At 36.9% G+C, this 23,899-nt stretch overlaps 1 protein-coding gene across 2 annotated transcripts in view; it reads right to left on the minus strand.

Annotated features, from left to right (window-relative positions):
- The window catches only part of SHPRH (SNF2 histone linker PHD RING helicase), an 83,816-nt gene that overhangs the window by 15,917 nt on the left and 44,000 nt on the right, over positions 1-23,899 (minus strand). The window contains exons 19-25 of one of the 2 annotated variants that reach the window (XM_007450325.1): positions 23,313-23,486; positions 22,927-22,989; positions 14,185-14,410; positions 12,060-12,203; positions 10,833-10,934; positions 7,964-8,035; positions 6,288-6,476 (exon numbers count right to left, since the gene is read on the minus strand). In XM_007450325.1, the coding sequence (XP_007450387.1) occupies positions 6,288-6,476; positions 7,964-8,035; positions 10,833-10,934; positions 12,060-12,203; positions 14,185-14,410; positions 22,927-22,989; positions 23,313-23,486 (970 nt within the window). The remainder of the gene's footprint in view (positions 1-6,287; positions 6,477-7,963; positions 8,036-10,832; positions 10,935-12,059; positions 12,204-14,184; positions 14,411-22,926; positions 22,990-23,312; positions 23,487-23,899) is intronic. The other variant, XM_007450326.1, reaches the window with a different exon arrangement.

The raw sequence follows: 23,899 nt of genomic DNA on the forward strand, positions 1-23,899 counted from the left end.
CTGCTGAGTAAGATCAGTTAGCATTGTTTTATTTCTGTCTGCATCTGCTCACCATGCTAAAACTCCATGTTGATAGTGACAGATACAGTTTAGTGCAGTTATACAGCTTGTATGATTGATCTCACAAAGTAGGAATACTTTTCAAGCATATGCCTGGGTTGGGTTCTTCACATGTTACTTGAATAAGTTCAACGGAAACTCCATCCAGACAGCCTATGTGGGAAATTCTGCAAGTGCACTTAGCCACAAAAATATTATCCTGTTCTTTAAAATACTTTGAATGATTATTTCAAAGAGATAAGGTTAGCAATTGCACAAAAGTTAAAAATTTTATTTGGAGCCAAAGGTTTTTGGGGATATTATATGTAAATACTAATCAGTGGTTTACTTGTCCATCCATCCATCCATCCAGCCAACCATCCATCCATCCATCCACTGAGTACCTCTTACAAGCCAGGCATTGTTCTAGATACTAGGGATACAGTAGCGAATGAAACAAAAGTCCTCACCTCATGAATAATGTCTTTTCCACATTTTAATGGAGTTTATACTCCACACAGTAAAAGTGTTCATAAAAATAACTTACAGTTTATACCTTAGAAGTCTTTACTGTATGTTCAATTTATTGCAAGCTATTGCTAACTTCAACATGAGACTAACAGCTCAAGAGCTAACTTGGCTCGTGAACAGAAATGGTTTTTTGCAATTATATTTATTCATGACATTTTCTAACAAAAACACTTAACTGTGTTATAAATATACCAGTTAATATTCATGTATTAATATTACACTATACGTTAATATTATATTATACATAATATTAATTTACCAGTTAGTATTATAAGATAATATCACATATCTCGTATGAAAATATTTAGATAAGCATATTTACCAAATTATTTTATGTCAATTTTAAACTCAGTCAGAATTTTATAGTTTTATTCCACCCAGATATTTTAATTGTATTTAGAAAGTACAAGACAGACTTCACAAGTCACCTTTGAATCAACTGAACAAAAAGTCAAAAAGAAAAAAAAAAAAAGAAAAAGAAAAGAGAAAAACAGAAAGGAAACAACAGGATTCTACACAGAGTAGAATATGACCCATGGTATTACTAGGTTTCTCTGAGAGTTTTAATGTAGAAATACAGTATTTTTTTCCTCTACAAAAAGGCTGTATAAAACATCTCTACCAGCAATAGATTTGCTTGTTAAAAATGTAGTTTCCTGGACCAGATCCGAGATCTAACGAGTTAAAATTTATGGGAATGGAGCCTGAAAAAATTCTTTATTTTAAAAAGCAGACCACTTGATTATTAGACACTCAAAAGTGTGAGAAGATGAAGCACTGTGGTGTGTGTGGGACAGGTGGGAAGGCTTTGCTATGGCTATATCCATGTATTTTCTCCTGGATAGAAACTTATGACATAAGAATCGTGTCCATTATGGGGTCACGGTTTCCACTGACAAAAATGCTTTGTATGAAACCTAGCCAAACTGAGGACACGGGGAACAGGCCACGTGGGCATATGTTCTGCCAGGAGGCCTACTTCACCCTCTAAAATGCCTGGCAGCTGTCAGAACTTACAGGGGGAATTTTGTTTACTTTGTGAAATGCCCAGTAGGTTCCAAGGGTCATTCAGGAATACTGTCACACTGCTGTTAGGGTAGACAGAGTCTTTAACTTAAATGCATCCACTAATTCACTAATGAACATTTTACTCATTTTATTTATATGGTCAGTCAATAGGATTCCTTACATTGTGAAATACCAGTAGAAAAAAATGTCTTATATTATTTAATTCTATTTTTATGTTCTCCAAATATCTTTTGTCAGAGATCAGCTATATGATTAAGCACCATGTATGATATTACACTGTTTGCTATGTCTGAGAGCCTTGACATGAATGCTTAGAGTAAAATAAACATTTCAGATAAAAACTTTAATGAAATAAAAAATTAATTCTCAGGAGTGTTTAATAGAAATCAGGGATTGGATAACCAACAATAAAAAAGAACCCCTAAGTTTAGGAATAGTATGAACTAATATTTACAAAATTTCAAAATAATGCCTTCATTATTCATATAGAGTCATCTTTATATCCCTCAACTCCAAGACAGATGATGTGACCATTTAGTGGGGTAGTTTCAGAGGGTCAGAGTACAGTGAGAGTCTGAGAAAACAATAAGCACATGCTTTAAGGAGAAGGTGGCAGAAATGTGACAGGCAGTAGAAGGCGCAGACAGAAATGGTGACAGAAAACAAAAGTTAATGTAGCAAGAAGCAATGTGAGAATGTGGAAAAGTGATAAAACTTGCTTGCATAGTAAGTACAATATTCAGTCATGTATTTAATGAAAAGGAAATGTAAGTATTTATGCATCAAAAAGGGAAATTAACTTTAGTGAATTCTGTATTCTTTTAATTTTTTTACAAGATCCTTCAATTAATTCATGTGTTTTATCAATACCCATGAAAGACAGGAAGAAGTCAGAATATAATAAACAGTATTTGTACAGATATCCCTGTCCCAACAGGACAGCAGATGTAACTGTCCTGATCTCTCTCCTGGGTGTCTAGGAAAGCTGCCACAAAATGAACAGGTGTTTGGGTTTGATGGGCTCAATGACTCAGTTTCATAGAGGCTGTGCTGTTTACTGGTAGCCAGAGCAATCACTTCCTAAACCTTACTGTGCGAAGTAAGAACACAGCAGTTCTTTCTCATGCTCGTTCCCCATACTGTGATGAATGCCTTCACCTAAGGGTCAGCAGCCCTGCTTAAGCCGTGAATGCTAATCTGTGGCCCTTGGGATGCCTGAGGCCAGAGGAAAAGATAAAAGGGAAGAAGAAAAGGCTAAAAAAGACTTTTTATAGGAAGGAGAAGGAGAAAGAAACTCTAAGAGTAGGAGGAAAAGGGGAGGGGGGACTGAAAAGGAAAGCAGTTCTTTGTGTGGTGAATAGGTTAAAGTATACTAACTCTGGACATTATATACCGTCCACTTGGACCACCTATTCAACATTCAGATCTCATTGGTTCAGCTTCTACCACCTTTTCTCCTCCACCTCACTCGAGTCACCCACTTGTACAGTCACATCTGGAGTACCGAAAACCTGTCCCTCTGGAGAGGACTAATACAAATATCATATGGTATCGCTTATATGTGGAATCTAAAAAATGGTACAAATGAACCTATTTACAAAACAGAAACAGAATCACGAATGTAGCAAACAAACTTATGGTTACTGGGGGTGGGAAGGGAGGGGAGGGATAAACTGGGAGATTGGGACTGACATATACATACTACTATATATAAAATAGATTAATCTATAGCACAGGGAACTCTACTCAATTCTCTGTAATGACCTATATGGGAAAAGAATCTAAAAAAAAAAAAAAAAGTGGATATATGTATATGTATAACTGATTAACTGTGCTGTACTCCTGAAACCAACAAAACATCGTAAATCAACTATATTTCAATAATAATAAAAGATCTCCTATTCTCTGATAAGGACCCCTACCCTTATAGCTTGGTTGTGCAACCTACACTTGTTAGTTATTCGATTTCAATGAGATCTCTACTTTCTCTCTACATATCAACCCTCTCCCTGTCTTTTCAAGAATCCTGTATTGCGCATTATCCCTTTTCTCTCCTATATCTTCAATCTACTCTTCTTTACTGAAGATTAAACATGCTCAAGAATCTTTTATACTAAGCAGAATAAAACAAAAAAACACACGGCCTCTCTGAACTTCAAATCCCCTTCTGGTTGCAACACACACTTTTCTACTTCTTGGCTACGTTTATGAAGTATTTGGGCATTTTTCTCCCTTGACCTATTCACTTCCTGTTCACGTCTCACTCCCTCCCCATCTGCTTTTGGCTCATACATTTCCACTGAAAGGGCTCCTTTTCAATGACCTTCAGTAGCCAAATTAGTCCATCTTGTAGCTGAGCCACCTTCAGCATCAAGGGATACAGCTGATAACTGCCTCCTTCTTGAAGCCGAGTTGCCGTGGCCTCTGTTGGCAGCATGTTCTCCAGGACTGCCTATGCCTCTAGCTGCTCTTTCTTGGTCTCCTTTTTCAGCTCCTCTCCCTTTATTCCATTTTTTTTTAAAAGCTATGGAGTGCTGCAGGACCTGATCTGAAGCTAAATTTTATGTTTCTTTCCTTAGGCCGGCTCACACACTTTCATGGCTTCAAAGATCACTTATGCCAATGTCTCTGAATTTTCTCTCTCCAGCTCCACGTATTAACGCTTTGCTGGCAAGTTCTACGTGGATGTCTTCGGCACTTCAAATACAGTATATCTAAATGTACCCTTCTTCCAAGTACCTTATATAGTTAACTGTACTTTTTTTAGCCACCTGATTTTTCACGTCAGAAACCAGCGGTCACCTACGAAATCTCCTTCTTCATCAACCCCTCCGATACTGTATCTCATTCATCAACTCTACTCCAAACACCTCCTGAATATATCTACTTCTTTGCATCTCCACTGCCAGCAACCTAATCAGTCACCATCACTACTGTTGTAGCCTCCTAAACTGGTCTCTCCAAATTTTTTTCTATTCTTTTCTATTCCTGCTAATCTAATTTCCATACTGTAGCAAGAGGAATCTTTTAAAAATCCAAGTCTGATCATGATACTCCTCTGCTTATAACATATAACATGTTAATAGCTTTCTTTACATGAAAAGAAAATTCTCAGATGCTCAGATGGCTCTTCAATATCTGGCCCCTCTTTGGATTCCAGACTCATTTCATTCCATTCTCCTTTGTGTTTTCTACACCGCAGCTACTCAGTTCCATTTGAGTTTCTTCTTGTCTCAGACCTATTCACATACTGGGATTTTTGGCTGGTTGTTTTTTCTGTCTTGTGGCCTCCTCCCGACAAGATCACTTTTACCCTCTCTCCAGGCTGGCTGATCCATTCATCCTTTAGACATCTACTTAACTGCCATTCCCTCAGAGAAGCCATGTTTGATTTTCTTTTGTAGTGCTTATCACGTCAATTATTTGCTTAATGTCTGTGCTTTCTGCCTCAACTCAAACTCCTTCCCCCGACTGCCAAAATGTAAAATCCATAAGGGCAGCCATCATACCTGTTTTATTCATGAGTGTGTGTTGCATCTGTGAGGCCCAGCACACTGCCTGGCATACAGTATGTGTCCAGTAAACATGTATGGGAAGAATGAATGAATGAAAGTTCATCCCAACTTTGGGATTCTGTTTACCTCAACACACTTGAGAGCACTGTGACTGATATTTTCAGGTTTTACTCAAATGACAGTGGGAATAAATAGCAATTAGATATTCTTTAATGGAACTCCAGTGTTCTCGGGAGAGGGCATCCTAACAACTGCCTAACTCCTGGCAGCTTCAACTTGTGGTTAATTCTACTCACAAAATACAACCCTGAAAAATAAGTGCGCAGAGAGCGCCAGGGACCCAGAAGGAGAAGAAGTGAATGAAAAATATTCTACTACCTCTTGCTTATGAGCCAGCTGCCCCATTCTCCCAACCACTCCTTCTGGCCTATATTCCCTACTATACTTATACATTGAGTTGTCCATTGTCTAAGTTTGGTTAGAGAGAAAAAAGAAAAGCATGCTTAAGTAAAACAAAGAACAAAAAAGTCTAGTAAAGGCTTCTCATTAAATAAATACCCCTGAGGCAGAAAGTCCAGTTACAGATCCTATTTGGATTTTAAATTAGAGTCTTATTTCTTAAAGTTCTGAATGAAGCATGGGAAAAAAATTAGGAAAATAAAGCGAAGCTTTGGCTATACTCTGAAACACCAATCCACGCCGTCTAAAAGTACACTACCTCCTCCTTGTGACAGTCTTCACTAACTTCAATAATCAATTTATTTTATCCTTCAATTTGGTGGGGCACATCGTTTTTTCCTGATACCCGGGGCTGAATGGAAGAATGAAGAAAAATAAACCTTGAATTTAACCAGAGCTCTATCAATTTGTAATGGACAGAAACACTGCAAAAGTAGTAAGGGACTGGAATTCTACGACGTTACTTTTTTTGCCACGATGGGCATAACTATTACTAACCAACTATGTCTGAAAAAGCTTTCTTGTGTTCCTCCCACGAGGAATGAGTAGATGGTAAAGCTGACGCTTTCAGGCAGTGTATCTACAGACAGACAACAGTGGTTGCTCCATAGTCACTGGGCCAGCCTTGTTCTGATTTTGATGCTCTCACGGCCAGATACTGATTCCTATTATTTTGCTCTGACTATGCGTCTACGTGTTCTTAACCGACTTTACCTTCACAGGGATGTCCTCTTCCTGGCTGGCTTTCTCTGAGGTGAAGACATACGAGATTTCTTTATGAGATGTGGTCTGGCGGCAGATGGCACACTTAATGGAGCTCCTGTGAGACCCCACGCTGTACTGTTCGATAATAATTGAAATGCATTCATTACAGAAACAGTGCCCACAGGTCAGTACTGCCCACTAAAAAAGAAAACACACAGAATATGCCTCAGTTAGATGCTATCAAAGATGCCTTCCAATCTATAAACATATTAAAAGAAGAAAGTCATAATTTCATTTCCTATTTCATGATATAAATATCCTTTAAGTCATAAAAACTAAGTTATACTTTTAAACTAACTATTTTTTCGTCCAACTAGACTAAGCTTTCATAGTCTTTAGTTCTGTTCACCCTAATAGGAGGATAATAGTCAGGCATCATTATTTTGTAAGATGCTGGTGTTCTCATTTCAGCATTTAGGAAAAATGCAAATTACTCTTTAGCACTCTCACAGCATAGACTGACTACAGCATTAATTTGGACATAATGTCATATTCAGTATATCCTACATAACTTAGTAATAAGCAGATTTACATTTTCACATGTTAAAGCATTTATTATATAGAAAATGAGATGGAAATGTTAAAGATAATAAAATTTCTGAGACAATCTAGTCGCATGAATCTCATCAAAACTAAAAGCAAAGAAGAAACTACTTACGCCATGATCCTTTCCATTTTTATAGTAATTTTTTCAAAATGTTTTTATCACTGCTTTTTAACAAAAATTGCCAGTATCTGTACATTACTATTCTCCTCCATTACCAATCTGTCCTTTTAAGATTTATTATCAATAAAATATCCTTTAAAATCTTATCTTCTCCATGAATCGTGGAAACTAAAAGATATGTTCTTTCTGATTATTGCTGGTCGGAATATGGAACTCATATATTTAGGCTTCTATTCTCAGCTCCATAGAAAAAAGTGCCAAGGACACTTTTACTCATTTAATAGTAATAGACTTATCTTTCAAAATTTGAAAAGCAGTGAAGATACCGATATTACATATATTTATTTATCATACAAAGTAGGAACTTATAGTATCATAAATCACATTTCATAAAGTAAAAATAAGAATCTCTTTGAGGAAAAATAATACAGTTCCATTAAGTTTATAGACATTTGTATACTAATAGTCACAAAGAAATATACTTAATTGATATAATAGTCTTCTAAAAATCACATACGAATTCCCTCAGGATTGCTGTTATTTGCACTTTAAATCCTGGTATTATTAGACAGTAATAATGTTAAGTAAGAACTACGTTACTACACCTTTGTCATAACTTAAGTAAATCTGTGTATGCCGTATTATATTTCTGTACAAGTACCAAATAACCATGGTAAACTGACAGACTCAAGTGACTGGAAACAATACTTAAAATTATTCACCTTTAATGAAAAAGATGGGGCTATTCTAGAAATATGTTTTCACCTATCACTTAAGGGAAAACATTGCTCAAACATATTTGGCACTAAGCCTGTCAGTTAACCTTTGGCCCTACCTTTCAGACAGAGGTACTATTTGCCTTGCATGCAAAGTTTGAGGGTGGGGCGAGTTGTATGTAAAAGCCTTTGAAGACTGTAAAGTATTTTACAAATGCATGTAATATTTATTATAATTTCACCTGTTTTCCCAGTTGCCGAGCACAGATTGGACAAGGTTCTGGATTAATACCTCCTGATGTTTTGTCCTGAGACTATCCAAAAAAGAATTAAAACATATATTAGTTATATTTTAAAAGCCGCTACATGTTTCACAACTCATTTATAAAAGTAAACGTTGGCAATTAAAATAATCTAATAATTGAGATGACCTAATAATTCATATATTAATACTATCATTCCTAGGATTTACAAATAACATTTATTTAAGGTGTGAAGAAAAAAATGGACTCAATTTTTAACACAGTTTGTTAAAGTTATCATATTACTGTATTTGTGATGATGATAGAAGGCAAAATAAAAAGCAAAATATGATATAATTTACCTAAATTCTCAAATTTTACTTTCATGTTAGATATATTTTTTAATAAAGAAATAGATATTCTGCATGTCCACTTGGCATGGGATCAAAGACATTGGGAAGAGGCAGCATTTATTCACATAACTCCTTATTAATACTGATTTCTTCTCCGTATCCTTTTTCTAATCTCACCAAGGCAAGGCAAATAATTAGAAACCAGAAATATTACTGATTTGAGACCTAACTATGCCTGGAAATTATGTTGAAGTATAATAGCTTTTCAAAGTCTCTTTAAAAACTGAAAGATTTCCAAAAAACTCATCAAATGAACAAGTTTTAAAACTGAGGAAAACATGAAGGAAAGTAAATTAGATTCATAGATTACTAAATTGTTCTTGATTATCCTTTGACTCTTATAAGAAGAAAAAAAAAAGCTAAATTGTGCATGGATTCAGAAGTTCTAATGGTTAAAACAATTCCATTAACTACAATGTAAGTACGCAGCATTTAAAAAAAGTTGGACTGAATTATTCTTTTCCTCTGTCAATTATTGATTTGTTTCAGGTAACATAGCAAACCACCTAAAACCTCAGTGGCTAAAAAAACATGAATTTCTCCTGATGCTACAGGTCACCTGGGTTACTTTGGGATGCACTGATTTGGCTTGGGCTGGATGGTCCAGGACGGCCCACACTCATATCTAGCAGTTGGTAGGCTAGCTGGTCTGGGGAGAGGGCTATGGGGAGAGCGCTAAGCTGAGGTTTTTGCTCTTCAAGTAAGGTAACCTGGGCTTCTTCACATAGTCTCAGAGTTCCAAAACATGACACAATTGGGAGAATTCCAAAGTGCATGGACTTTTCAAATCTCTGTGACACAAGGCCAAAAACAAGTCATCTGCCTAAGCCTAGAGTCAGTGTAGGAGGGGATTAACCAAGAGCAAGCACGCAAGAGAAGGTATTACTATAGCATTTTGTAAACAATCTACCAGAATTTACAAAACCTCTTCTTTTCTAATTTATTTAATGTAAGAATTAGCATTTTTTCCATAAAGGGCATGATTGTAAATATTTTAGGCTTTGCGGACCATATGATCTCTGCAAGTCCTCAACTCTGCTATTATAGCACAAAAGCAGCTGTAGACAATACTTAACGAATGAGTATAGCTGTATTCCAATAAAACTTTATGGGTGATGGGCTGGATTTGTCCTATGCTTAGTAGTTTGCAGATTGCTTATTTTCCTTCATTTATAGAGTAAATATTATTTTCTTATATTTTTTGCCAAATGGGTTTTCCTACATAGATTATATCCTTGGAATTTTAATTAAAAAAAATAATTCAACATATAGAGGATATCAACTTATGTTCCATAACTAAAAGAATCATCAACTATCTCTTAATTTTGACTCTCACATTTAAAGTACAGAAATCTTGTATTTTAAAAACTCATGTCCAGAAATATCAAGAATTTTTTCCCGAATGTTATTTTTCTATAGCTAGCATTTTGCGAGATTGACTTAAAGTTCTTCTCTTTTTTTCCCTGCCAAAATAGTAGTCATCATTATAATAATAGTAATAATATAATAATATTAATAGTGAATACCTAGAAAGTGCTTAATAAACCAGTAAACACTTTAGCACTTACATATATTAATTCATTTGATCCTCAAGAGAGCCCTACAAGATAGTGTTACTTTTCTCATTTTACAGATGGGACAAAGAGAAGTAAATAACTTGAATAAAGTCCTATATCTAGAAAATAGTGGCATCATGATTCAAATTTGCACTATCTAGGTCCAAAAGTCTACCTTCTTAACTACTATGCTATTTTACCTATAAAGAATGTCCAACTTTTTCATTTTGTCATTGCTGAGATTTAATGATGCACTTAAATGTATTTTGTACTAGTTTTCAGGACCATTTGTAGTCTACTGCTTTCCTTCATTTGCCCTATCCAAAAATCTACTATTATATGTTGTTCTGATAAGTTACTCTGCCACTCCCATTTATTCTTGCCAGAAAATGGAATTATATTCATCAGTGTCTAATACAGTACTTTGCTTACTACTAAGAAAATATGTCGTGAATTACATTAAATAATTCGTTACCACGTCCTCTTATTTAGCAGCTTTCCAAACACACTACACAGTTTCAAAAAACAAATTAAAAAAATCTGTATATGCGTTATTGGATGCATGCGTTTATCTTTGCTGAGTGGTATGCTGTAATACTTTCACTATTCAAGGCTTCCAACTACAGTCTGTTTACATTGTGCTATACTATATACTGCATACCCTTTACATTATCTGTATAACATATCTTCTATAGATATCATCTTCTTTTGTGATCTGTGTAGCTATTGCAGACATAGCTAGTGTTCTGACTCACATAACTAACACAAACAAATAAAAGAACGATTAAAAAAACACCTATACCATTAATTAGGGGACTAATAGATTAAATGAAAGGAGTCAATAAAGTGGTTTATTGATAATACAGTATGGGAAAAAGTAGCATCTTTTAAAAACAATACCTTCTCCAAGTTAGTTAGGTAAAGAAGCTGCCCAAGTTTTTTCTGAAGCTGTGATGTAGCAACAGCTTTATCATTTAGTAGTTTTATACGATTTTGTTCTACCTAAAAACAAAACAAAACAACTTCTTTATTCTAAGATGGTAACATTATATTAAACATGCACAATTCTTCTATTTTAATTCTTTCTTAAAAAGTGTCCTATTTTATGAAAACGTATTTACATGTGAAAACTCAAATTTGCAAAATAGATACTAGATAATATTAACATATTTCAAAAAATATATATATTTTGCTGTATAGAAGACAAAATTCAAGGTAGAAATCTTTTAAATAAAAAGCTTCCCTATATACCTGAAGTAGGATAAAAATCAACCAAAGGCTATTTGTGTATGATTTTTCAGTAATACATTTATGGGATAAAGGAAAATAAAATGGTATGCTACTTTGGCCATACAAATTAAGTGATTTTAAGAAATCCAGGGAAGAATCTCTCTGCTCCTCCTTTCTGTGCCCACCCCCAGTAGAATATGGTAACAACAACAAAAAAAGAGGAATGTGTTTTCACTTAAAACTTACTGAGAATTCTATTTTACAAATGAAGTGAAAGAGTATATAATGAATATTTCTAAGTTTTTCTAAGTTACAGTCTCCAAGCTTTATAGGAAATAAAAAGATTTAAAAGATTAAAGGAATAAAAACAAATTCTAAAGAAAATAATATTTTTAATATGAAGAAAAAAGGTTGGTGGAGTTATTTTTTTAATTCCGAGATACAAAGAGTAATTTAACAGACGATAAGTTGTCAATATCTGTTCATCGTTAGCAAAGGAAAACAGTGCAAAATCAGTTCTTGGTTGTTCTTATGGAAGATTTTTTTAGTTCTGAAAAAGCTGAAGTAATAGGACATACGTCTAAAAACTGACCAAGAATATCTTTAGGTTTTGGCATGCAAAAGGTGCTCAAGAATAGATGAATACGCCACGTGGAGAGAAACAAACAAACGTGCAAATGCACCCAAACAGTGAATGCTAAGCTTGTATTAGACATGAAATTGCTCATCTCTGACCTACTACAAAAACAAACAACTTCATATGGCTCAACCGAAGAGCAGATATGAAACACTTACTTATTGAAGACATCACTGCCCTGACTCTATCCCTTCTATGGATCTTGGATTTTTGTGACATCTATTTGCTGTGTTCTTTTCTGTGATTCATTTGCAAATTACCTCATGTGGTTCAATGATATGAGGAACTGGTGGATTGGGCTTTGGCTCCCTAGGATCACGTACTCTTAGTCGTTCTGTAGCCATTGCAAGCTCATCAACGGCAGACACACGATTCCTCAGAGCCATCCAATATTCATGAAGCAACTGAAGGAACAGAAAAGACAGACAGTGGTAAAGCACATAATTAAAACTCGTTAAAACCACCAAGATGTCCTTTGGTCAAGAGTCTTCAGTGAGGTCTTAAATCATACAGTGTTTTCATTACGGGTCTAAGGTACAAGCAATTCTTGGGCCATTTTTAGGATGAGGAAGTGGGACTGAATAACCTCCACAGGACACTATAGTGTATTGCCTCTTCAGAATCTCAGGAACAGCATACCCTGAGATTTCTTGGTAGGACCAAAGATCTTTACAGATCAATACTAGACTGGTGGAATCTCTGCTTTATTTTTTAAAGAAATACTTTTTATTATAAAATATTTCACATTCTCAAAATAATATGTATATATGATAATGAGAATATTAAAGTATACAACTGAGTCCACATCATCCAAATTAGGAAAGAGAATAATGCCAGTTCCTTAGAAAGCCTGTGTTCCTTCTCAACTGCATCACTCTCTTGCCTCACACATTCTTCCTTCAACCCCCAACAATGGGGTAACCACTATTCTGAATTGGACTTACTATTCTGTACTTTTTGCTGGAGTTATACTAATCCATACATCATTAATAATCTGGTTTAATATGTTTCTGAAATTTATAAAAATGCTATCAATCATTATAAAAATTTTTGATATGCTTTCTTCACTAACATTATGCTTTGAGTTAGATCCTGATTGATGTGCATAGCAGTAGCTAATTTGTTTACACTGTTGTTAAAGGGTTTAGTCTGCAATGTTATGGAGAACAAATGAACAAAGATCTGGGCGAACTGCATGATAAGCACTCCTCTGACACAGACCATGTGGCTAAACTGAGCTCAAAGGAAGAACGTAGGGGCAAATGAACACTGTATATAGTATTGTCTCTTCCATGACTTGCTGTAATTAACTGTGCTAATGTGCTTTTGCTTTTAGAATAGTAATGTGAAAAGAAAAAAACTATTATGAAACAATGATTTTGATGCTATAGAAGTATCATTCTTCAATCTATCAAATGTATGAATTGATATTATAGACAGCACAGCTTCTGTTTCTTGAGATAAATTTTTATCCGGCTTTAAAAGGCAAGAACTTTAGATTAAAAAAATAGAAGATATCAAATGGAACATAACATTATAAATAAAAAACCCACTTCTTGTATTTCCTCACCCATCTCACTTGCAAAGTAGGACAAGCGATTAAAAAATCCACATATAAAGAATAATTCAAAATTAATGAATTCTGGAATCTCAAGCACAGAGTTATAATATGATGAAATTATTAAAGTATAAATATGAAGAGTCCCTTTGTGCATTATTAATTGCAATGGTTTCTAGTCTTGTATGTTGAGAAATGTTTACTATGTTCTCCAACCTTTAAGGCTGTTGATGTTTGGTTGTTATTCACAGAGCAAAAGAAAAAAACAAAAAAGGAAACAAAGCCACACTCTGATTTCAGAGAACAGCAGTGTAAGACCAAGCTAAGACTAGAATAACACACATTCAAGGAAAAACAAAAGGTTTCATATAAATTTCATTTTAGTAATGATTTTTAGTAATTTAATAAACAGAAACTTCTCATTTGTTCAGTATTATTATATTTATTATTCATCATTACAATCACTACATTTTAGGGAAAGCTAAATTATGCCACCTCAAGTCTCTAAAGCAGATTTTTAAAAACTGAAGAGAGAAAAAGGAAAGTAGCAACTAAAATTAATGTAAAGAAGGAGAATTTTTTTTCTTTAGGTACGCGGGCCTCTCACTGCTGTGGCCTCTCCCGTTGCGGAGCACAGGCTCCGGACGCGCAGGCTCAGCGGCCATGGCTCACGGGCCCAGCCGCTCCGCGGCATGTGGGATCTTCCCGGACCGGGGCACGAACCCATGTCCCCTGCATCGGCAGGTGGACTCCCAACCACTGCGCCACCAGGGAAGCCCAAGGAGGAGAATTCTTAATATGGGAAGGAAGTTTTAAATTACTGTTACCTTATATTCTTTCTTCCAAGCTTCAAAGAGATCCATTGAAGTACTTCCCTCATCAATGAATTCAACATCAAATCGATGTGATTTTGCAAACGATAGCAGAGCTTTCATGGATCGCTCTGTCTCACTTATTGCCCACAGACCCCGGTTGGTGGTAGGTATTCGATCATCCACCAGTCCTTCTTCATCTTCTATCATCTCCTCAAATATTGCAGTCTGGCCTTTGACTCTGAAGACATTCGAGAACAAAACCACAGTAATTACTGTCAGTGGGTAACAAGTACTATAAAAATGATATTGTCGGAGCTAATAGGAAAGCAAGGTCAAAGACAAAAATTTCATCAACATCTTTCAATGTCATGTCTACAAGATCATGCTTGCAAGTTTTTGGAAAAACCATACCAACTCTGAAAATGCTTGAGGTATCATACATTTGACAAGTGCTTTCTTGAGAGCAATCTGGCATGATAAAAAATGGCTATAAATTCCAGGCTAAAATCTTGCTCTGAGAATTAAAATAATACAAAACGCAAATTACCACCACTATCAACCATATAAAAATAAAACTGAAGAACCACAAGACGACCCAAAAGTACACTTGATTTTTTTTTTTTCTTGAGGCACTCAGACTTACTCTTTTCTCAATTTCCATGTTTGTAAAATAGGAATAATTTTACTAAACGTACTCACTAAGTAGCTTAATCCCTGACACAAGGATAAAGACTCCAAATCTGTGGTGGAGAAAGTGTATTACTAAAAAGAGCTAACATTTTAATAGAACATTTGCCATGTAGCAAACACGATGCTAGAGAAGAGACCTTCAAGATGGCGGAGAAGTAAGACGTGGAGATCACCCTCCTCCCCACAAATACATCAGAAATACACCTAACATGTGGAACAACTCCTACAGAACACCTACTGAATGCTGGCAGAAGACCTCAGACTTCTGAAAAGGCAAGAAACTTCCCACGTACCTGGGTAGGACGAAGGAAAAAAGACAAAAAAAAGACAAAAGAATAGGGACAGGACCTGCACCGCTGGGAGGGAGCTGTGAAGGAGGAAAAGTTTCCACACACTAGGAAGTGCCTTCACTGGCAGAGGCGGGGAGTGGCGGGGCAGGGGGAGCTTCGGAGCCACGGAGGACAGCGCAGCAACAGGGGTTCAGAGGGTAAAGCAGAGAGATTCCCGCACAGAGGATCGGTGCTGACCAGCACTCACCAGCCTGAGAGGCTTGTCTGCTCACCCGCCGGGGTGGGCGGGGCTGGGAGCTGAGGCTCCGGCTTCTGTCGGAGCGCAGGAAGAGGACTGGGGCTGGCTGCGTGAACACAGCCGGAAGGGGGCTAGTGCGCCACAGCTAGCTGGGAGGGAGTCTGGGAAAAAGTTTGGACCTGCCTAAGAGGCAAGAGACCATTGTTCCAGGGTGCGAGAGGAGAGGGGATTCAGAGCACCGCCTAAGCAAGCTCCAGAGACGGGCGCGAGCCGCGGCTATCAGCGTGGACCCCAGAGATGGGCACGAGACGCTAAGGTCGCTGCTGCCGCCACCAAGAAGCCTGTGTGCGAGCACAGGTCACTATCCACGCCGCCCCTCCCAGGAGGGGAGAAACAATGTAGGGGGAGGGGTGGTTCTCCAGACAACCAAAGAAAACCATTTAGCATGAATGGCTAGAAATGACCAGTTTTCAGTGTCAGTCTGTGCACCTTCTAAATGTTCTAGCAGACACATCTACAACTTTTGAATTTCCCGTGCAAGCTTTTCTGCAAGGCTAGTATTCACTGTTCAGAAAGTATTTTATTTTTGCGGTCTGTGCAGCCCGCCACTGCCGCCGTCCCGGAATCCAGGGACAACTACCCCAGGAGAACACATGGTGCACCTCAGGCTGTTGCAATGTCACGCTGGCCTCTGCCACCACAGGCTCACCCCGCATCCATACCCCCTCCTTCCCCCCGGCCTGAGTGAGCCAGAGCCCCCGAATCAGCTGCTACTTTAACCCTGTCCTGTCTGAGCAAAGAACAGAGGCCCTCAGGTGACCTACACACAGAGGCGGGGCCAAATCCAGAGCTGAACCCCAGGAGCTGTGTGAATAAAGAAGAGAAAGGGAAATTTCTCCCAGTAGCCTCAGGAGCAGTGGATTAAATCTCCACAGTCAACTTGATGTACCCTGCACCTGTGGAATACCTGAATAGACAACAAATCATCCCAAATTGAGGAGGTGGACTTTGGGAGCAACTGTAGACTTGGGGTTTGCTTTCTGCATCTAATTTGTTTCTGGTTTTGTTTATCTAAGTTTAGTACTTAGAGTTTATTAACATTGGTAGATTTATTTATTGATTTGGTTGCTCTCTTCCTTTTTATTTTTTAAGTATAGATATATATATATTTTCCTTTTTCTCTTTTTGTGAGTGTGCATGTGTATGCTTCTTTGTGTGATTTTGTCTGTAGAGCTTTGCTTTTATCATTTGTCCTAGGGTTCTGTCTGTCCTTTGTTTTTTTTAGTATAGTTTTTAGCGCTTGTTATAATTAGTCGATTTGGTTTTTGGTTTGATTGCTCTCTTCTTTCTTTCCTCCTTTTTGTTTCTTTTTTACGACTTTAAATTTTTTTTTATTTTTAATAATTAAAAAATTTTTTATTGTAGTAACTTTTTAACTTTATCTTTTTCTTTCTTTCTTTCTTCCTTCTGACTTCCTTCCTTCCTCCCTCCCTCCATCCCTCCCTTCCTTTATATTTTTCTTTCTTATTTTCTCCCTTTTCTTCTTAGCCGTGTGGCTAACAGGGTCTTCATGCTCTGGCTGGGTGTCAGGCCTGTGCCTGTGAGGTGGGAGAGCCGAATTCAGGACATTGGGCCACCAGAAACTTCACAGCTCCACGTAATATCAAATGGTGAAAGCCCTCCCAGAGATCTCCATTTCAACGCTAAGATCCAGCTACATTCAACGCCCAGCAAGCTATAGTGCCAGACACCCTAGGCCAAACAACTAGCAAGACAGGCCCACCCATTAGCAGAGAGGCTGCATAAAATCATAATAAGGTCACAGACACCCTGAAACACACCACCGGACGTGGTCCTGCCCACCAGAAAGACCAGATCCAGCCTCATCCACCAGAACACAGGCACCAGTCCCCTCCACCAGGAAGCCTACACAAACCACTGAAACAACCTTAGCCACTGGGGGCAGACACCAAAAACAACGGGAACTACGAACCTGCAGCCTGCAAAAAAGAGACCCCAAACACAGTAAGTGAAGCAAAATGAGAAGATAAACACACGGAAGATGAAGGAGCAAGGTAAAAACCCATGAGACTAAACAAATGAAGAGGAAATAGGCAGTCTACCTGAAAAAGAATTCAGAGTAATGATGGTAAAGATGATCCAAAATCTTGGAAATAGAATGGAGAAAATACAACAAACGTTTAACAAGGACCAAAAAGAACTAAAGAGCAAACAATGATGAACAACACAATAAATGAAATTAAAGATTCTCTAGAAGAAATCAATAGCAGAATAACGGAGGCAGAAGAACAGATAAGTGACCTGGAAGGTAAAACAGTGGAAATAACTACCGCAGAGCTGAATAAAGGAAAAAGAATGAAAAGAATTGAGGACAGTCTTAGACACCTCTGGGACAACATTAAACACACCAACATTCGAATTATATGGGTCCCAGAAGAAGAAGAGAAAAAGAAAGGGACTGAGAAAATATTTGAAGAGATTATAGTTGAAAACTTCCCTAATATGGGAAAGGAAATAATCAAGTCCAGGAAGGTAGAGAGTCCCATACAGAATAAATCCAAGGAGAAACACGCCAAGACACATAGTAATCAAACTATCAAAAATTAAAAACAAAGAAAAAATATTAAAAGCAGCAAGGGAAAAACAACAAATAACACACAAGGGAATCCCCATAAGGTTAACTGCTGATCTTTCAGCAGAAACTCTGTAAGAGAGAAGGGAGTGGCAGGACATATTTAAAGTGATGAAAGGAAAAAACCTACAACCAAGATTACTCTACCCAGAAAGGACCTCATTCAGATTCGACAGAGAAATTAAAATCTTTACAGACAAGCAAAAGCTAAGAGAATTCAGCATCACCAAACTAGTTTTACAAGAAATGCTAAAGGAACTTCTCTAGTCAGGAAACACAAGAGAAGGAAAAGACCTACAATAATGAACCCAAAACAATTAAGAAAATGATAATAGGAACATACATATCAATAACTACCTTAAATGTAAATGGATTAAATGCTCCAATCAAAAGACACAGACTGGCTGAATGGATATAAAAACAAGACCCGTATATATGCTGTCTACTAGAGAGCCACTTCAGACCTAGGGACACATACAGATTGAAAGTGAGGGGATGGAAAATGATATTCCATGCAAATGGAAATCAAAAGAAAGCTGGAGTAGCAATTCTCATATCAGATAAAATAGACTTTAAAATAAATACTATTACAAGAGACAAAGAAGGACACTACACAGTGATCAAGAGATCAATCCAAGAAGATATAACAATTGTAAATGTTTATGCACCCAAAATAGGAGCACCTCAATACATAAGGCAAATGCTAACAGCCATAAAAGGGGAAGTCGACAGTAACATAATCATAGTAGGAGACTTTAATACCCCACTTTCATCCAAAATGAAAATAAATAAGGAAACACAAACTTTAAATGATGCATTAAACAAGATGGACTTAATTGATATTTACAGGACATTCCATCCAAAAACAAAAGAATACACTGTCTTCTCAAGTGCTCATGGAACATTCTCCAGGACAGATCATATCTTGGGTCACAAATCAAGCCTTGGTAAACTTAAGAAAACTGAAATCGTATCAAGTATCTTTTCCAACCACAACTCTATGAGACTAGATATCAATTACAAGAAAAAATCTGTAAAAAATACAAACACATGGATGCTAAACAATACACTACTAAATAACCAAGAAATCACTGAAGAAATCAAAGAGAAAATTAAAAAATACCTAGAAAAAAATGACAATGAAAACATGATGACCCAAAACCTATGGGATGCAGCAAAAGCAGTTCTAAGAGGGAAGTTTATAACAATACAATCCTACCTCAAGAAACAAGAAACATCTCAAATAAATAACCTAAACTTACACCTAAAGCAATTAGAGAAAGAACAAAAAACCCCCAAAATTAGAAGGAAGAAGGAAAGAAATCATAAAGACCAGATAAGAAATAAATGAAAAAGAAATGAAGGAAACAAGCAAAGATCAATAAAACGAAAAGCTGGTTCTTTGAGAAGACAAGCAAAACCGATAAACCTTTAGCCAGACTCATCAAGAAAAAAAGGGAGAAGACTCAAATTAATAGAATTAGAAATGAAAAAGGAGAAGTAACAACTGACACTGCAGAAATACAAAGGATCATGAGAGATTACTACAAGCAACTCTATGCCAATAAAATGGACAACCTGGAAGAAATGGACAAATTCTTAGAAAAGCACAACCTTCCGAGACTGAACCAGGAAGAATTAGAAAACATAAACAGACCGATCACAAGCACTGAAACTGAAACTGTGATTAAAAATCTTCCAACAAACAAAAGCCCAGGACCAGATGGCTTCACAGGTGAATTCTATCAAACATCTAGAGAGGAGCTACCACCTATCCTTCTCGAGTCTTCCAAAATATAGCAGAGGGAGGAACACTCCCCAACGAGGCCACCATCACCCTGATACCAAAACCAGACAAAGATGTCACAAGGAAAGAAAACTACAGGCCAATATCACTGATGAACATCGATGCAAAAATTCTCAACCAAATACTAACAAACAGAATCCAGTATATTAAAAGGATCATACACCATGATCAAGTGGGTTTATCCCAAAAATGCAAGTATTCTTCAATATATGCAAATCAATCAATGTGATACACCATATTAACAAACTGAAGGAAAAAAAACATATGATGATCTCAGTAGATGCAGAAAAAGCTTTTGACAAAATGCAACGACCATTTACGATAAAAACCCTCCAGAAAGCAGGCACAGAGGGAACTTACCTCAACATAATAAAGGCCATATATGACAAACCCACAGCAAACATCGTCCTCAATGGTAAAAAACTGAAACCATTTCCACTAAGATCAGGAACAAGACAAGGTTGCCCACTCTCACCACTATTATTCAACATTGTTTTGGAAGTTTTAGCCACAGCAATCAGAGAAGAAAAAGAAATAAAAGGAATCTAAATTGGAAAAGAAGAAGTAAAGCTGTCACTGTCTGCAGATGATATGATACTATACATAGATAATCCAAAAGATGCTACCAGAGAACTACTAGAGCTAATGAATGATTTTGATAAAGTAGCAGGGTACAAAATTAATGCACAGAAATCTCTTGCATTCCTATACACTAATGATGAAAAATCTGAAAGAGAAATTAAGGAAACACTCCCATTTACCATTGCAACAAAAAGAATAAAATACCTGGGCATAAACCTACCTAAGGAGACAAAAGACCTGTAGGCAGAAAACTATAAGTCACTGATGAAAGAAATTAAAGATGATACAAACAGATGGAGAGATATACCATGTTCTTGGATTGGAAGAATCAACATTGTGAAAATGACCATACTACCCAAAGCAATCTACAGATTCAGTGCAATCCCTATCAAACTACCACTGGCATTTTTCACAGAACTAGAACAAAAAATTTCACAATTTGTATGGAAACACAAAAGACCCCAATGGCCAATGCAATCTTGAGAAAGAAAAACGGAGCTGGAGGAATCAGGCTCCCTGACTTCAGACTATACTACAAAGCTGCAGAAATCAAGACAGTATGGTACTGGCACAAAAACAAAAATATAGATCAATGGAACAAGATAGAAAGCCCAGAGATTAACCCATGCACATATGGTTACCTTATTTTTGATAAAGGAGGCAAGGATATACAATGGAGAAAAGACAGCCTCTTCAATAAGTGGTGTTGGGAAAACTGGACAGCTACATGTAAAATGAAATTAGAATGCTCCCTAACACCATACACGAAAATAAACTCAAAATGGATTAAAGAACTAAATGTAAGGCCAGACACTATAAAACTCTTAGAGGAAAACATAGGCACAACATTCTATGACATAAATCACAGCAAGATCCTTTTTGACCCACCTCCTAGAGAAATGAAAAAAACAAAAATAAACAAATGGGACCTACTTAAAAGCTTTTGCACAGCAAAGGAAACCATAAACAAGATGAAAAGACAACCCTCAGCATGGGAGAAAATATTTGCAAATGAAGCAACTGACAAAGGATTAATCTCCAAAATTTACAAGCAGCTCATTATGAAAAAACAAACAACCCAACCCAAAAATGGGCAGAAGATCTAAATAGACATTTCTCCAAAGAAGATATACAGATTGCCAGCAAACACATGAAAGGATACTCAACATCACTAATCATTAGAGAAATGCAAATCAAAACTACAATGAGGTATCACCTCACACCAGTCAGCATGGCCATCATTAAAAAATCTACAAACAATAAATGCTGGAGAGGGTGTGGAGAAAAGGGAACCCTCTTGCACTGTTGGTGGGAATGTAAATTGATACAGCCACTATGGAGAACAGTATGGAGGTTCTTTAAAAATCTAAAAATAGAACTAACATAAGGCCCATCATTCCCACTACTGGGCATACACCCTGAGAAAACCATAATTCAAAAAGAGTCATGTACCACAATGTTCACTGCAGCTTTAATTAAAAAAGCCAGGACATGGAAGCAACCTAAGTGTCCATCGACAGATGAATGGATAAAGAAGATGTGGCACATGTATACAATGGAATATTACTCAGCCATAAAAAGAAGTGAAACTGAGTTATTTGTAGTGAGGTGGATGGGCCTAGAGTCTGTTATACAGAGTGAAGTAAGTCAGAAGGAGAAAAAAAATACTGTATGCGAACACATATTCATGGAATCTAAAAAAAAAATGGTTCTGAAGAACCTAGGGGCAGGACAGGAATAAAGACGCAGATGTAGAGAATGGACTTGAGGAGACGGGCAGGGGGAACGGTAAGCTAGTATGAAGTGAGAGAGTGGCATGGACATATATACACTACCAAATGTAAAACAGATAGCTAGTGGGAAGCGGCCACACAGCACAGGGAGATCAACTTGGTGCTTTGTGATCACCTAGTGGGGTGGGATAGGGAGGGTGGAAGGGATACACAAGAGGGAGGAAATATGGGGATGTATGTATATATATAGCTGATTCAGTTTGTTACACAGCAGAAACTAACACAACAGTGTAAAGCAATTATACTCCAATAAAGATGTTAATTAAAAAAACAGAAAAACCTCTGAAGAAGCCCACTATGCTAAGCAATTATATGCCTTTTCTTATTTAATATACATAAAAAAAAGTGAGGTGTTATCTTCATTTCACAAATGAGGATCCTGACGCTTAGAGAAGTAATCTGTGCATAGTAGTGAGCAGGGATTTGAGGTCATATCTGTTGGACTGCACAGTCTGTGTACTCCCATAATAAACTGTCCCTCAAGCACGTATTACCACACGACAGGAGCATTTGGGGGTAAATGTCAGCACAGGTGAAACTGAGCATGTTAAATGGGCAAATGCTAAAGTTTAGTAAACTGACTGGATAAGAGAAAAAAATATAAGAAATGTTATTGTGAAGAAAATGTAGTTGTATAAATTAAAATACCAAGTCTTGTAAAATGTTTTATTTTCCTGATGGGAAATAATCAGAGAACTTACGTGTGAGAAAATAACTTCGATTCATACTCTGTGAACAATTCATCAGCCTTACAAAAGACACAGCTGGAAAAGAAGATATTATCAGAGAAATATTCACAAACATAACCACAATCAGGTAATTTCTAAAAGAGGCTTAGTATTTTATACTTCATATTTTCTTTACAACAAATATGCCATTTTAGGAAAAAAAAAACAAAAACGTGGTCCTCAGGTATGTGGTCCTAGAGAGGTTTTTTTTTTTTAAAGTTAGATTAATAATACATCTCTACTTCTGCCTGAATTCCAATGAAAAATGTTTTATTATGTGAGCCAGTGTTTCTTCTCTCAGGAGAAATCTAGCTCAATGGAATGATGCCATTCATTGGATGATTTCGCCTATTACCTACCAATTGAGAGGAAGCCTGGTTGGCCGGAGGTGGCAGATTGTTGCAGACTCAATAACATGACGAGATGGAGGTCCCTCCAGATTTTTTACAGCGTCTCTTACTTGCTTCTGGAACTTACTTAGCTCTTCCATATGTGTTGTAAGTAAGAACTGAAGACCTCTGCAGTCATGGAACCTGATTCCCATCACCAGCACCACACACACAGCAAAGAAAAGAATAGTAGGTCAATTTCTTAAAAATTCAAGAAGTGGTTGGCAAAGTGTTAAAGAAACTGCAACATTTTACCTAGTCACACCTGAGTGAGTTTACAGTAGGACTGTATTCAATTGGTATCTACTAGTAAACAAAGAATAATAACATTGGGTTGTCTACTACAAAAGATAACAAAAACATCTGATAGTGCCTGCCCCCAGAAACGAAAAACAATATGTAAAATCTGAAAAACAACATGTAAAATCTGTGTCCCTGTGTCTGATGTCTTTGAAAGATCAAGATTGCCACATTCTTTCTTTGTAATACTGATTGACTACAGATGTTCTCCCGACACCCGTGCTCTACATAGAGGTGTCTTGTAGGATGAAAAGTAG

This window comes from Lipotes vexillifer, unplaced genomic scaffold, assembly GCF_000442215.2.
Source record: "Lipotes vexillifer unplaced genomic scaffold, Lipotes_vexillifer_v1.1 scaffold112, whole genome shotgun sequence".
In the NCBI taxonomy this organism is placed as follows: domain Eukaryota; kingdom Metazoa; phylum Chordata; class Mammalia; order Artiodactyla; family Lipotidae; genus Lipotes; species Lipotes vexillifer.